Source organism: Xenopus laevis, chromosome 1S (assembly GCF_017654675.1).
Source record: "Xenopus laevis strain J_2021 chromosome 1S, Xenopus_laevis_v10.1, whole genome shotgun sequence".
Classification (NCBI taxonomy): domain Eukaryota; kingdom Metazoa; phylum Chordata; class Amphibia; order Anura; family Pipidae; genus Xenopus; species Xenopus laevis.
In genome coordinates, this window is record NC_054372.1 from 200944151 (window position 1) to 200960678 (window position 16528).

The following is a 16528-nucleotide window of genomic DNA, read 5'->3' on the forward strand; positions in this document are numbered from 1 at the left end:
TAGAAACCTTTCTCACATCTTTCCTAAGCAGAAGAACATCAGCCTCTTTCTGAGCACAAGAAAAGATTGTGGTAAATTAGCTGTTTTGCTAATTCTTTGAGGAAGCAAGCTGGCGCAGTTTAACTCATTACTGATACAGTTACATGACATGAACCCCCAGTATTATATGATAAGGAATGAGCTGAAATGTCTCAGTATAACCTGTGTGAGTATAATAACTGCATGTACTTTATTCTTATTCCAGACCAGTGTCTCCTGTCACAGATAAATGGAATAAACAGGACTGGGGTAGAACAGGAATATTATGATCCAGAGGAATCAGTGACAGTGAGGTGTATGGAGGGATATTCCGCTATGAGAGTGACAATAAAATGTATGAGGAATGGGGCGAGCACCTCATGGGATAATCGTGTTCCCTGCACAGGTAATTACTCACCCCCAGCAACTCACTCATCTCCCTGGGGGAAATCTCCTTCCCTTATACTGGGGAACCAGGGAGTCATTTTGCTTTATATTATTATTGGTATTATTACTATTATATTAATACTGTTACTAAAAATACATATTTATAAAGTGCCACCATATTCCACAGCGCTGCACAATAGTTTTAGTTTTAGTTGAGTCACATTTTGCGGATCAGTTTTATCAGCAACTGTTGATTTTAGATAATGGATGTAAATGAGTAAAATGGTTGTTTTGTGCTCAGAAATGACTGTACAAATTGTATTACTGATGTGAACTGACCCTTTAAGACATCAAGAGGAATTTGGGGGTCAGTGTTAAAGGACCATTAACATAAAAAAAATGTTTAAAAATTCATTAGTGCACAACAAAAAATAAACACCAAGACAAATGAAACTTTTAAAAAGCAAAGCCTTTATTAAGAAATAACTTACAGAAAGTCCACTTCCTGTCCTCTTCAGAAACGGTGAAAAGGCGACCATCCATCCTTCAGCGATCGATTTCTCCTCCCTGGCTATTCACTGACAGGCATCACCTTCATCCAGTGTCGGACTGGCCAGACCCCTCTTCTGATATAGGAATGATTTAAAAAAAGTTTCTTTCAGTGCAGTGCCATCTGAGCATGCGCACCGCTGTTCGCGCATGCACGCTGGGTGCACATTCATGCGTGTGACCCGATCAATGCCTCACAGTAGGGGGGCCAGAGGGGGCCCTGGACAGCGGTCCCAGTGGGCCCAGGGCCTCCCAGTCTGACCCTGCCTTCATCCTCCTCCCGGTCTCCTGACACACACTTGTTACTTCTACTGTTGTTGGGAAGTGAGTTCGGCCGGAGGGGCCTCCAGTTGGTGGGAAGTTGGAGCCGGCTGGATCGATGTGCAAAGTCCAGGGCCGGTGCAGCTCTCCATCCAGGATCTCCGACAGTGTACACAGTCCCTCCACCAGCACTACCGCCGCCTCCAGTTCTCAGACTGGCCCCAGCGGGACCCAACCTCTCAGATTCATGGCAGTTGGGGCAGTCACAAGTAGCTCTGCCCAAGTAGCACTGAGCTGAGGAGTGCAGGGACTCCTTCAAGGGCCCGGTAGGTGCCAACATGGAGCCTGCAGATAAAGGGGAGGACTCTGGGTCAGGGTATGAACAAGGTCCAATGACAGGTTTAAATCCGTCCATCAGGTGCTGCACTCCAAGGCTCAGTAAGTGACTGGTGCAGGGAGCCCTGCAGAGATCCTGGATGGAGAGCTGCACCGGCCCCTGGACTTTGCACATTGATCCAGCCGGCTCCCACTTCCCACCAACTGGCGGCCGAACTCACTTCCCCACAACAGTAGCAGTAACAAGTGTGTGTCGGGCGACAGGGAGGAGGATGAAGGTGATGCCTGTCACCTGTGAATGATGCCTGTCACCTGTGAATAGCCAGGGAGGAGAAATCGATCGCTGAAGGATGGATGGTCGCCGTTTCACCGTTTCTGAAGAGGACAGGAAGTGGACTTTCTGTAAGTTATTTCTAAATAAAGGCTTTGCTTTTTAAAAGTTTCATTTGTCTTGGTGTATATTTTCCGTTGTGCACTAAAAAAAATGTAAACTTTTTTTTGATGTTACTGGTCCTTTAATATAGTGATACCTCAGATTTGTGAACACTTTTGTCACTTGTGAAAACTCAAATATCATCAAATCTGTATCAGCTGAAAAAAATCCTGCTCGTCCCTATTATTCATTTAAATGGGGCTGGTTCAGCTGAAAGCAACATGTTTGTACAGATCTCCCAACTGTGCTGTTTTCTGCAGGACAATCACAATTCTGACAGCTCAGCCCACAGTCCCGGGTTTCTTACTGAAATGTCCCGACTTTCTCTTTCATCTCCTGCACTGATGCCAGAAATAGATACAAAGTTTCTAATACTTGATTAAAATAAGAGGCTTTTTGGCAGAGAGCCAAGAATACTCAACAGATACACTTAGATACATGTGTAACAATTTAAGACAAGCAAAGATACAATTTAAGATAAGCAGATCTTTTGGGGGAACTGAGACTCACAAAAGGGAAATTTCACTTTTATTAGCAAAACTATTAAAATACACAAAGAATTGCACTAAAACTGTGTTCAAGTTGTGATCAAACTTTTATACCCTGCCAACTTTTGTAAAATAGACATGGTAATTAGAGGGTGTGGCTATAAAATGGGTGTGGTTAAAAAATTGCCACTCTGCACAGGGCACAACTTTTTGTCCCTCTTTCTGTTTTTAAATGTTGGGTGGTGTGATTTGTGTGATGTAGAAAGTTATACTGGAACAAGATAGAGCAGACGCACACCCACGGCAATCTCCTGAAGATAACGCCTGGTGCTCAGTAATAGAGGGTACGGCAACCTCAAAATGTAGTCAAGAAACAAAGATACCGGCACACAAGGCTTGCATGATGATGCTTGAGAAAGGGGCGTGTCCCCGAAACGTTGCACTTCCGCACTTTGAATTAAAGCAAGGGTTTCCCTGCAAGCAAGCCTTGTGTGCCGGTATCTTTGTTTCTTGACTACATGTAGAAAGTTATGCAATTTGTTGTCATTTATGTTCTTTAAATTTTTTACTTTTCTTCTGCAATTCCCAGGCTGTCGGTTCAAACTGTTCTTTGTGTTCTTTTGAGTGGCACAAAAGTCTGCCATTGACGTCTACATGATTTCCACAGGTCTTAGAGTCTTTTCAGATTCTGAATTGTTGCAGTTTTGTCAATAAATCCCATAAAAGTTGCACTTTTTTCCTGTGACTTTTACGGATTTTGAGAAAGCCCGACCCAGATTAGTGACGGTGTAGTAAAGGGACATTAGAGTGGTCGGCCCTAGCAGAAGAAATAAGGAAATCTATATTTTAAATAACCAGAGTAAATTATATTGGAAATATGATCCCCCTGGCACAACTAATAATGTTTTGTATATCTTATAAACTAATGTTAATGTTAACTGAATATCAGTGCCGGACTAAGCCAGACAGGTGCCCTAGGCAACCTGGCCGGCTACATACATGCACACAGAGGAAGCCAGGGTTGTTGCCGGCCATGGAGACTCAAGCACAAGCGAGTGTGTGCGAAAATTACCACATGCACATACCAAACTAAGTGGACTGAATAAGGTGGTGATGAACCTTATGGCACTAGTGGTGGAATGTGTGGGAAAAGGATAATCTTATAGTTTGACTGTGTGCATTGAAATACATGGTCTGATATCTTCACTGCAGTTAAAAATGGAGGAGGAGCATCTAGAGCTTAATAAGTAAATCTGCAATAAGTGAAAGTGGGACATAAAATCTTGTATCATGAACCCACAACTCTAACTGGGTCCAACCACATAAAAATCAATATACAGAAAATAGTGATGGGCGAATTTATTCACCAGGTGCATATTAGTGGCGAATTTGCCTGTTTCGAAAAAATTTTGACACCAGCGGCAGTTTTTGAAGCCCGCAAACTGTCACAGGCGTCAAAGATTTGTGTGAACCGAAATAATAAACTAATCACTAATAATAAAGCAATTAACAAAATTCTAATGATGAGTTCTTGGGTCCTGCATTTAATTCCAGCCAGGGCACTATCTGCAAGAAATGTTCTCCCCTCTGTCTGTGTGGAATGCCTCAGAGTACCCCACTTTCCTCCCTCACTACTAAAGCATATGGAGCACATCTGTACATGGCCCTGAGATATGTGAGATTTGTAGGATTATAGTGTGACTGGCTGCCAGTGGCTCCCAGATACCCTTGGGCTGTGAGCAACTCCCTACTAGGAATCTTAGATTGTAAGCTCACTGGGCCAAGGACTGATGGGAATGTGATAGGGACCTTAGATTGTAAGATCACTGGGGCAGAGACTGATAGGAATGATGCATAAGTTCTGTGCAGTGAAAATGTTTTGGCTCTTTATAAATAATAATAATAATAATTATTATTATTAAGAATAACAACAATAATAAAATATAAACACCTGTTTGCTCTGGACCCCACTTCTCTATACTGATGCTTTCTCACATTTTTTCTGTTACAGGAAAAACAGATTTCACTCAGTATCCGAGTATTATTAATAATAATAATACGCTGAAATGGCGACTGTCAGAGACACACGGAGTCCTTACTGGGTACCAGGTAACACACACCTTTCTATCACTGTCCCCCAAAGTTCCCAGGGTATGTGGGGTCTATATTAATTCACTCAGTTACAGTCACATTTCTCTGATCAGAAGATGATTTATATTTACTGACTGGGCAGAACCAGTGTTAGCGCAGGGGTTTGGGGCCCAGTTTCTATTATAGACCTGTTCATTCGAAATATAAATTCATTCATTGATACAGTTATTTTTCTGTAAACTAGTGGCCCTGAGACCATCCATTGGCCCCCCAAGTGATCAGCAAAAGTGAATATCATTTAGCAGTTGCCACATTTTATTTCTCTTTAGTCTTATCTCTTATAGTCTCTCACCACTGCCCATGAGATTTTGGGGTGTCGTGTAGCTGAATCCACACTGTGCCCTATACCCCGAGTGTGAATTGATGACCTTTTGGGGTTGAGGTTTTTAGTCTTTTTTTGTTAAGCTGCTCAGAGACCCTCGGCCCATACATAATAACATGTGCTGTATAGGAACCCACTATTATATCACGTATTCAGCAATAGATCTTCACCCTGAATTTTATCCAAATAAATCTCCCAGCTGAGCCTCCAGGAGTATCTGGAAGAACAAATGGACATTTCCATGAATTTTACCTTAAATGGTCCTCAGGCTCCAGTTGCTGCTCCTTGTTCCCTTGTCTTTCTCTTGTTTGCAGCTGAATATGTTGGTCTGGAAGGAAAATACTGTGATAGAGGAAGAATCCCACCAGTTCCCCCCTAATGTGACAGAATACAGAATTCCCATGGAAGCAGACACCAATTATATGGTTACAGTACGGGGTCTCACTGCTGCTGGGCCTGGGGAAGCCTCAGTCTGGATCTCAGGTACCACTACATATATACATAATACTACTACAGAAATGAACCCCAGCACTCAAATATGTAGTCCATAAGAGAAAGACCATACCTGCTTGTCTCTTTATTTAGCATGATCTCTTCCAAAGACTCCATTAAGTGGGGGTTGGCAGAGCAGGCGTTGAGACGAGAGCCACCTCCCCATCATATAAAATGAAAACAACAAAGTGAAATGCTGCTCATCCCTTTTTATTGGTTGCACATGGGTCAGGCTTGATTCTCCCCCCAAAGATAACACTTTCTTTTTTTCACTCAGTTAGGACTGACGCTTGGACATTGCCTTGACAGGGCCGTCAGCTTACGCACACTTTGTACACACTTTGTAACTAAAAGGGTCTTTTTTTACTAGAGTTACAGTTCAGTTGTGCAAGATAGTTTTTCCTAGGGGGCTTTATATTGGAGTACTGGGGTTCATTTCTGTAGTAGTATGTATATCAAGCCTGACCCATGTGAACCCAATAAAAAGGGATGAGCCGCATTTCACTTTGTTGTTTTAATTTTATATATATATATATATATATATATATATATATATATATATATATATATATATATATATATTTAAGCCAATGCTAAATTGAATGACACCATTGCTCTGACTGAGCTTCACCCCAAATATTTTCTCCGGATGAGACCTTAATTCCCAGGGGATGAGCACCTGCAATGGTGTGGAGACAGGGTGTTGTGCAACTAAAACTGTATGTAATGCATAATAATTGTGTGCAGTGGTTCTTGTAATTTAACCAAAGAACTGAATTATAAAAGAACAAGATAATCCACATGGGAGTTGAATGAGAGATGAGCAGGGACATAGAACAGTGGATTGGCAGATACTCACAAGAACCAATGGTCAGTGTAAGTCACTTAGGGAAGATAATATACACAACATTTAGCAGAGGAAACTCTAACACTTAGTCCCTACTTTTGGGCAATTAGTACCCGGGATCATAATCCCACTGTAAGAACCAGCTGGGACTTGAACTCTTGGGACTGGTGTTTGTGGACATTCAGTGCACTTACTGAGTGAGCTACTGGAGGCTCTTGGGGCTGGTCCTGACTTTGTCTTATTGTTGTTCTGTATTTCTGTCTGTTTCCAGTTTGTCTCCTCCCTGGTCTCCCCCCTTCTTGTTACCCTCATATGTTTTGTATTCCCTAATCACCAGCCCTTTATAAACCCTGCCCTAAGCTTTGCTCAGGGCTGAGTCATTGTGATTGAATTAGTCTGTTCCTGGATAATCTTTGTTCCTGTGATTCCTAGTTCCAGAGTTCTTGTTCCTGTGATTTTGTTTCAGCTTTCCTTACCTGTCTGGTAAAGACTTTGTTTTGACTTTGTATTTGATTTTGACCTGTTCCTGTGTTTATCTTCAGTTACCATTAAACCTGCAAAGTCCCTATGCCTGCTCCAATTGTTTATGGCTATTTCCCTGGGCTTCCACCACACCCACTACCAAGTGTGAGACTTAATTCCCGCTGTGAAAGTAATACCCACTCAACACTTCTCGGTGGAGCCTCAGAGGCTCGGATAAATAACCCTGACTATCTGTCACTCCTAGAGTGATCTATGACAGTGAGTTAACCTGTATGAAGTCTTCAAGTGTTTATTAAGTGGAGTGCAATGCAACGTTTTGGGGAGAAAACCCCTTTGTCAAACATTGCATTGCACTCTGCTTAATAAACACTAGAAGACTTCATACAGACTGTGTGCCACTGGAATTTCCTTGCTGTCGTTGCTGTGAGGTGGCTGAGCCTCTACCTGTGTGCACCAGGCATCTCTTCAATTAAATAGGGTGTGTGAGAGCCTACACTAATTCTAGTCTAGTGAGTTAACCTGTCCTTACTAGACCTGACCTTATCTAGGTTCCACTTCATCCTTCCTGCCGGCTCAGGTAACGGGCTTACAAAATGGACCCTGAGCACATCTAGTGGCCAAACCTGGGATAGCGGGGAGTCACACTATTACCCAGGAAATGGGGCATTACTTTAGATGAAGGGTCCCCTTCAACAAACTTTGAGAAATGCAAAGTAAAAGGGAATGCATTTACCAGTTCACTACACACACACACACACACATATGTGTGTATATATATATATTAATAATAGAAATGTTTAACTACTTTATTTGTGTGATGAATGTGAAAAGTCACCTTGAATTCCAAAAGTTGTACAGGAAGCAGACCCCCCCCGCCCCAGAAAGAGAACTGCCAACTCCGTCACATGCACAAAAGTTTTTTATTGACCCCAAATATCATTTCCATTGTGTCCTGTGTCAATTACTGTTATATAATCACTCATTACCCCTCTCTTGGTAGGGAATCCCATAACTTGACTGCCCTTACAGTAAAGAACCCCTTCCTATGCTGATGGTGAGATCTCCTTTCCTCCTACCAATGAATCACTCATTCCCCCTCTCTTGGTAGGGAATACCATAACCTGACTGCCCTTACAGTAAAGAACCCCTTCCTATGCTGATGGTGAGATCTCCTTTACAACCAGAGAATAGTAATACCAGGATTCATAGCACTTGTTTATAACCTGGAATATTCATCCTTACTATAGGTTTTATTAGAATTACTAGAATGAGGTACCTAATATATGTTGCCAAAAGAATATTTTGTATCTTGTTACTGTTGGTATTATTATATTTTCTATATTATATAGCAGAGGCCAGTTTTGGGAGTACCTCTTATTTACAACTGCTTTGTCCTCTTACAGGTAACCTTAAAGCTGCAGGTGCCTCCGACTCATAGTAAGTGTAACCGGCTGCCCTCCTGCACTGATCATTTGGCCTCTGTTATTATTTCCTTTATTCACACTAAATATTGGAAAACCTTTAGCAGATTGGGTGCCCCTCCCCCAAATAATATCATCACTACTGAATATGTCACAAAATAGTTTTCCAGGTTTGGTAAATGAGGAAAATGCCCCCCATCCCCTAAGCCAAGGAGTTGGGGTACTGGGGGGCTGCACATGTAACCCCTGTGTTATTCTGACAGTTTCCAGGTGTCGCTGGTGCTGAAGCCGCTGTTTCTGATTATTCTGATCCTCGTCGTCTTGTGCTTTACTGTGAAGGAAAAGTGGGAGCAGAACAGGACAGGTAATGTGGGGGGTGTCAGTAGAGAAGTATGTCTGATAATATTCCCAGCTCCCCCAGTTCTGTCATTATCATCAGGGGCACAAGCCCCCACTAGTATCAGGAAGAAAGTGTTCCTGTTCCCAGAGAGAATCACTTCATTGTCCCTAAGAACCAAATCATTTTCTTTTTGCCCCTGGTGGGGACTCGTGTCCATGATGATGATGATGATGATGGAGACACAGAGATATCATTTAGCCATTGCATTAAGAAACCCCCGATTAGCTCTGTTTTATTCAATTGAAAGTTATATCATTAAGGGAAGAACTCCCACACACTGACAGGTATTTGGGAAAATATTGTTTGGGATAAATGAAAAACAGTTACAAATTTTCCCCAAATATCACTCTATACGTAAACCCCATTGGATACTGTATATGTTAGGCCTTCACTAATGTTGTGTGTCTTTAAAGGGATTTTTTTTAAAGTTTGGTGTTTAGCGTGTGTGTGTGTATATGAGTGTGTGTGTATATGTGTGTGTATATGTGTGTGTGTGTAAGAATGCTTTTAAGTTTTTATTAACACCAGAAGGGCAACAATACTGGCTAGTTTGGCTAGGGGGAGCCAGGGAGGATTCTGGGGCTCTTCTGTTTGGTTCCACAGAGTCTGGAGTCTTGGTCTTATTCCTCTTATATATCACATGGAATTGGATGGGGTTTCCAAAAAGCTAGTGGGAGTAACTGGTTGTGGTCACAAAGATGTATTTTTTTTCATGTTTTAAACTTAGGAGATAGGAAACAATGAAAGGTTTGGGAAAATATAATAGGTTTGTTTGTGGGACTCTGAAACCAAATGGGACCCTGATTGGACCCATTTCATTTATTTTATCTAGGAGAGAAGAGATGTCGGAGAGAAACAGAGAGAGGGGGCAGAATGGAGATGGTTTCCCTGTAAGACTGTTCCACTAACTGCCCCTTCTGCCCCTCCAGCTGTACCCAAGCCTCTGTATTCTCCATCTACTGTCACACGTGGGAAATGGATAGTAGTTGGTCTGTATTAAATAAGAATGGATTCATCATAATTCCATGAATGATCTAAATATTGTAACTGGAAACCCAAAGAATGAACCTAAAGAGTAACAGGGGAAGAAATGGAAGCTCTATGTTGTTCCCCGGAGAATAGACTGATCCAACTCACTAATACTCACAGTGGAACCCAGAGAGATGGAACAAGAAGAAAAGACAAAGATCAGGGTCCCACAAAACAGCAGCTGGAAGTCACTTTACCAATACAGGAAAAAACAGCAGCTGATTTGTTCATTATTTCTCAGTAATGAGTTGAATGAAAGTTTTGCTTAGAATTGAGAGTATAAGAAATGTTACATTAGATTAAAGAACTATCCTGAAAATGAAAATTTGACATAAACGTTATCTCATAGAATTAAGAAGGTTTCTAAAAATAATCTGTTAGAACTTCTGTCCCTTTTCCTCTCATAGTTATCAGCTTCCATCTCTCCTCAGTCTCTCTACATGCAGGTTTGTGTCAGAGTCAGTTATTATACAGTTAGATCGGATACATTATCTAGGCAAAGGGATCCCACAGTAATGTCAATGATCTGTCAATTAAAATCTGACTTTGCTCCTGCATATAGAGAGACAGAGTATATACATTATATTTTCTATGCAATGTGTTACTGAATAGAAATTATATTTTATTTGCAACAACAAATATCCTAGTCCCTGGTGCTAAACTTTTACATTTATATTTGTTATTACTGAAAGTGTGTTATTATACAATCTTTACAGCTATTGTCCACAATAAATGAATAAGCTCAGTATATTCTCATGGAATGTAAATGTGATACATTAACCTATAAAAAGATCGACACTTTTAATAGAATTGAGAATGTGTAGCTCATTGCTCTTTTACTAAGCCTCTATGGCTTTAAATCCCTATTTGCTGGGCACATGCTCATGTATATAGTTGTAATTTATATATCTCAGTTATTAGCCTACAGGTCTATAGCCACTCACTGCTACACTGTAACATAGTGTCTGGTTAGGGGTGAATCTCTCTTATTGGCTTCTGGTTGGTGACCCAGCTGAGCCTGAGTACAACAAGGCCCAATCAAGCTGTTCTGGCCTAGAAGAACCAGAACCTCTAGAGCAGGGTCCCCAAGCTTTGTTGAGCTACAGTCAACTGTAAAAAAAGGTTGGAGAGCAACATAAGCTGCAAAAAGTTCCTGGGGTGCCAAATAAGTGAATAAGTGTTGTGATTGGCTATTTGGAAGCCCCTATATGGACTCAGTCTACTCCCTTTGGCAGTACACCTGGTTTTTATGTGTCTAAAACTTGCCTTCAAGCGAGGAATTCAATAATAAGTGTAAACCTTGCTTTACTGTTAATAGTTGGCCATAACCTAACAAGGCTTTAATTAGCCCAAAAAAGAAGCATTACAATAAGAAACCAAGGTCTTCTTGGGTATGAGAAGTTGTATCTTTATCTGAACACAAAAAGAAACAGAAGTTCCTCAACTCATCAATAAAAGGAAAGGGGATCAGAACATTGAAACGTAACACTTCACTTTTGTTCAGATGTTTTCATTTAAACCCAAGCTTGGAACATTGATTCCCTATTCTCCATATATGTCCCAAATGAACACAAGACAGGTTTTATTTAAAGGATAAGTAAATCTTTAAAATAATTGAATGTAAAATTGATGACGGGGCTATTCTAGGCACTTTTGTCATTTACATTCAGTATTTATTTTGTTTTTTATTAAGGGATACATGTACTGTTAATATGAATGAATTTTATGGTGACACTTAACTCATATAATTAGTTCTCTGGATAAGTACAGTAGGAATCTAATAGCAGAACAGAAGAGGGTTGTCCAAGTGGAGTCTTGTAACTTGACTGGTCCCTCCAAAGGAATTTTATGGCCCCCAGTCTGAGCAGAGGCTCCATAGACTTCACTGTATAACATCATTTTAATTGACTCTGGCCCCCCAACATGCTGTTAAAGATATAACTGGTCCATTTCTTAGTTGGACACCACTGAAAAACAGGAATTGTTAACACAAACTAATATACATGATGTACAAGTCAAATTTCTATTTTCACCCGATAGAAGAATAGATTATATAACAACTTCAATCAACCAACTGAACCAGAAGGACCATACAAATACTGTCAGCTTTTCTTATTCCAATCATACTCCAATTAGCATCTCAGTCTCAACCTGCTAAACTCCAAGGGGCCCATTTACTTAGTTCCAGTGAAGGAATAGAATAAAAAAAACTTCGAATTTCGAATGTTTTTTTTGGCTACTTCAACCATCGAATTGGCTTCTTAGACCTTCGACTATGACTTCGACTTTGAATTGAACGATTCAAACTAAAAATCGAAGGTCCCCATAGGCTATCCGAAGTATTTTTTGGTCGAAGAAAATTCGTTTGATCGATGGATTAAAATCCTTCGAATCGAACAATTCTTCGTTCAATCGAACTATTTGTGGTAAATCCTTCGACTTCGATGTTCGAAGTCAAAGGATTTCGATTTGGCAGTCAAATATCGAGCGTTAATTAACCCTCGATATTCGACCATAAGTAAATTTGCCCCCAAATGTCATATTTATCCATTTCAACCAGAATTCCAACAAATGTTAACACAAATGGGAGACTTTTACACAGGACAATTTTCTTCATATGAATGAAGGGCTGAACTCCACAGCACATTGATGTCCAATGTATCCAACTGTCGGATGAAGACACAGCATGTGCCATTCACATCCGACAGTCGGATATATGTGATTTGTACCTACAATTTCTTCTGCACATCCACGGACATCAATGCTCCGTGGAGTTCAGCCCTAATTTAGGTCCCTGGTGAGGCCTCATCTGGAGTATGGGGGCAGTTTTGGACTCCAGTCCTTAAGAGGGATATAAATGAGCTGGAGAGAGTGCAGAGACTAAGTGCAACTAAACTGGTTAGAGGGACCGAAGACCTAAACTATGAGGGTAGACTGTCAAGGTTGGGGTTGTTTTCTCTGGAAAAAAGGCGCTTGCGAGGGGACATGATTAGACTTTACAAGTACATTAGAGGACATTATAGACAAATAGCAGGGGACCTTTTTACCCATAAAGAGAATGACGTACCAGAGGCCTCCCCTTCAGACTAGAGGAAAAGAAGTTTCATTTAAAGGAACAGAGTAGGGGGTTCATCACAGTGAGGACAGTGAGGTTGGGGAATGCACTGCCGGGTGATGTTGTGATGGCTGATTCAGTTAATGACTATAAGAATGGCTTGGATGATTTTTTGGACAGACATAATATCAAAGGCTATTGTGATACTAAACTCTATAGTTAGTATAGGTATGGGTATATAGAATTTTAATTAAAAGTAGGGAGGGGTGTGTGTATGGATGCTGGGTTTTCATTTGGAGGGGTTGAACTTGATGGACTTTGTCTTTTTTCAACCCAATTTAACTATGTAACTAACTATGTAACACTGCTATGGACTTCATCAGGGGTGAGACTGCTTATTTGAAACAAAATTCACAAGAATATAAATGAATATAAATGAGTAAGTGACAGAATGAAGCATACATTTCTATAAAGAACAAGGAGGAATCACAGAGGGAAGATGAGGTACAAAGAACACAGGAACCCTGATATATATGATTTACACTGCAAAGAAATTAAAAAATTGCTGTGGCCCTAGTGGGAATCAACGCAGAAAAAAAGGTTTGAAGGCATCACCTACAAGTCTATATTCTGATGACTAAAATACCTTGGAATAAACTTACCTGCAGATCTTCATTGACTGTATTCTTTGAACTTTAGATCTATTGTAGGGATTAGCCCATCAGCGGGATACAGGTGACTCCCTGGATGAGTCCACCGAATAAATCAGGCAAAGTAGAACAACAAGTCTCGTTGAAACCCACGTGTGGGTTTTTATTTAAATAGGACTATTTGCACCATTTAGAGGTGGACAAAACAAAAAGGGGGAAAAAAACACAACAGCAAAATAAACCCTTGGCAGCTTGGCAGCTAACTATACATTCTGGCTTCCCCGACTATCAGACTGGAAACAACCTTGCGTTGCTCTGGTCCCTACAATAGCAATAACAGTCTTTACCACACACAAAAAGGTTTGTATTTCACCTAAAACGCCAAAAGTTTGCTTACCGAAAAAATCTTTCACAGAACTCGCCAGCCTGATATCTCATGTCTGAACTGGTTCCAGGGTGGAGCCAAACCCTAAGCAGGCTGGGAATTCTTATAGCAACCTGGATCAGCAGAATAGATTCCTCTGAGCTCGTTACCTGGTCTGTGAGCTGACTGCATTACCAGAAACTGAGAGCAAACTGCTGAAACCTGGGACAGACAGACACACTGTCCTACACAAATCCACAAACCTTTACTGACCTGTTGTCACACAATATATAATACTTTTTTTTAAATATTCCACTCCAAAATGGACTGGTGGGTGTAGGTGTAAAGGCATCCCCCTCCCACCCCAACGTATGTATGGTGATGTCAAATTGTTATAGAGTTTAGGCAAAGGGCTATGTGTCTGACAGCTCCTGTGATAGTTGGTGTGGGTTTTCCTATTCTTTTGTATGGAAGGGGGTGATCTATAATAGACAAAGGGCTATGTTGTTGACAGGCAGTCTTTGTTCTCTCCCTATGGTATTACGGGATAGCGGCAATGTCAAATTGTCATAGAGGCTAGGCAAAGGGCTATGTTGTTGACAGGCAGTCTTTGACATGGTTTGGAATGTTCTCTTGTGATTGGTCAACTTTGAACGATATGGAAATGAAGGAGACTTGGTGGGTTGTTCTCTCCTTATGGTATTACGGGGTAGTGGTGATGTCAAATTGTCATAGAGCCTAGGCAAAGGGCTATGTTGTTGACAGGCAGTCTTTGACATGGTTTGGAAAGTTCTCTTGTGATTGGTCAACTTTGACCGATATGGAAATGAATGAGACTTGGTGGGTTTATCTCTCCCTATGGTATTACGGGATAGGGAAGTTGAGGCTTACTTGGCACAGCTCAACACATGGTAATGTGTTGGAATGTCAGACCTTATCATGGAAGGGGATGGGTGATGTCAAATTATCATAGAGTCTAGCCAAAGGGCTATGTTGTTGACAGACAGACAGTCTTTGACATGGTTTGGAAAGTCCTCTTGTGATTGGTCAACTTTGACTGATATGGAAATGAAGCAGACTTGGTGGGTTATTCTCTTCCTATGGTATTACGGGGTAGCGGTGATGTCAACTTGTCATAGAGCCTAGGCAAAGGGCTATGTTGTTGACAGACAGTCTTTGACATGGTTTGCAAAGTCCTCTTGTGATTGGTCAACTTTGACTGATATGGAAATGAAGGAGACTTGGTGGGTTGTTCTCTCCCTATGGTATTACGGGATAGCGGCGAAGTCAAATTGTCATCGACTCTAAGCAAAGGGCTATGTTGTGGACAGGCAGTCTTTGAAATGGATTGGAAAGTTCTCTTGTGATTGGTCAACTTTGACTAATATGGAAAAGAAGGAAACTTAGTGGGGTTTTCTCTCCCTATGGTGTTACGGGAAAGCGGCGATGTCAAATTGCCATAGAGGCTAGGCAAAGAGCTATGTTGTTGACAGATAGTATTTAACATGGATTGGAAAGTCCTCCTGTGATTGGTCAACTTTGACTGATATGGAAGTAACGTTGACTTGCTGGTTTTTTCTCTCCCTATGGTATTACTGGATAGGGAAGTTGAGGCTTACTTGGCACAGCTCAACACATGGGAATGTGTTGGAATGTCAGACTTTATCATGGAAGGGATTAGGTGATGTCAAATTGTCACAGAGTCTAGGCAAAGGGCTATGTGTCTGACAGCTCTTGTGATAGATGGGTGTGGGTCTTCCTATTCTTTTGTATGGAAGGGGGTAATCTATAATAGACAAAGGGCTATGTTGTTGCCAGGCAGTCTTTGACATGGATTGGAAAGTCCTCTTGTGATTGGTCAACTTTGAGCGATATGGAAAAGAAGGAGGACTTGGTGGGTTGTTCTCTCCCTATGGTATTACGGGATAGGGAAGTTGAGGCTTACTAGGCACAGCTCAACACATGGTCATGTGTTGGAATGTTAGCTTTTATTATGGGAGTGCTTAGGCAATGGCTAATTTCCCATAGAGCCTAGGCAAAGGGATATGGGACTGACAGCTCTTGACATAGAAGGCTGTGGGTCTTCCTATTCTTTGTATGGCAGGGAGGAATCTATAGTAGGCAAAAGGCTATGTTGTTTGACCTGCAGTCTTTAACATGGATTGGAAAGTCCTCTTGTGATTGGTCAATTTTGACCGATATGGAAATGAAGAAGACTTGGCCGTTTTTTCTCTCCCTATGGTATTACGGGATAGGGAAGTTGAGGCTTACTAGGCACAGGTCAACACATGGCTATGTGTTGGAATGTTAGCTTTTATCATGGGAGTGCTTAGGCAATGGCTAATTTGCCATAGAGCCTAGGCAAAGGGATATGGGACTGACAGCTCTTGACATAGAAGGCTGTGGGTCTTCCTATACTTTGTATGGCAGGGAGGAATCTATAGTAGGCAAAAGGCTATGTTGTTTGACCGGCAGTCTTTAACATGTATTGGAAAGTCCTTTTTTGATTGGTCAATTTTGACCGATATGGAAATGAAGTTGAATTTGCCATTTTTTCTCTCACTATGGTATCACGGGATAGCGGCAATGTCAAATTGTCATAGAGTCTATGCAAAGGGCTATGTTGTTGACAGGCAGTCTTTGACCTGGATTGGAAAGTCCTCTTGTGATTGGTCAATTTTGACCGATATGGAAATGAAGAAGACTTTGCCGTTTTTTCTCTCCCTATGGTATTACGGGATAGGGAAGTTAAGGCTTACTAGGCACAGGTCAACACATGGCGATGTGTTGGAATGTTAGCTTTTATAATTGGAGTGCTTAGGCAATGGCTAATTTGCCATAG

The 16528-nt window shown here is 41.2% G+C and overlaps 1 protein-coding gene across 1 annotated transcript in view; it reads left to right on the forward strand.

The window, feature by feature from the left end:
- Positions 1–10375, forward strand: part of LOC108704986 (complement decay-accelerating factor-like) — a 152086-nt gene extending 141711 nt beyond the window's left edge. The window contains exons 5-10 of the mRNA XM_041580716.1: positions 245–424; positions 4484–4581; positions 5260–5428; positions 8171–8204; positions 8452–8552; positions 9421–10375. Coding sequence (XP_041436650.1) covers positions 245–424; positions 4484–4581; positions 5260–5428; positions 8171–8204; positions 8452–8552; positions 9421–9482 — 644 coding nt within the window. The 3' untranslated portion in view covers positions 9483–10375. The remainder of the gene's footprint in view (positions 1–244; positions 425–4483; positions 4582–5259; positions 5429–8170; positions 8205–8451; positions 8553–9420) is intronic.
- Positions 10376–16528: the final 6153 nt, after the last annotated feature.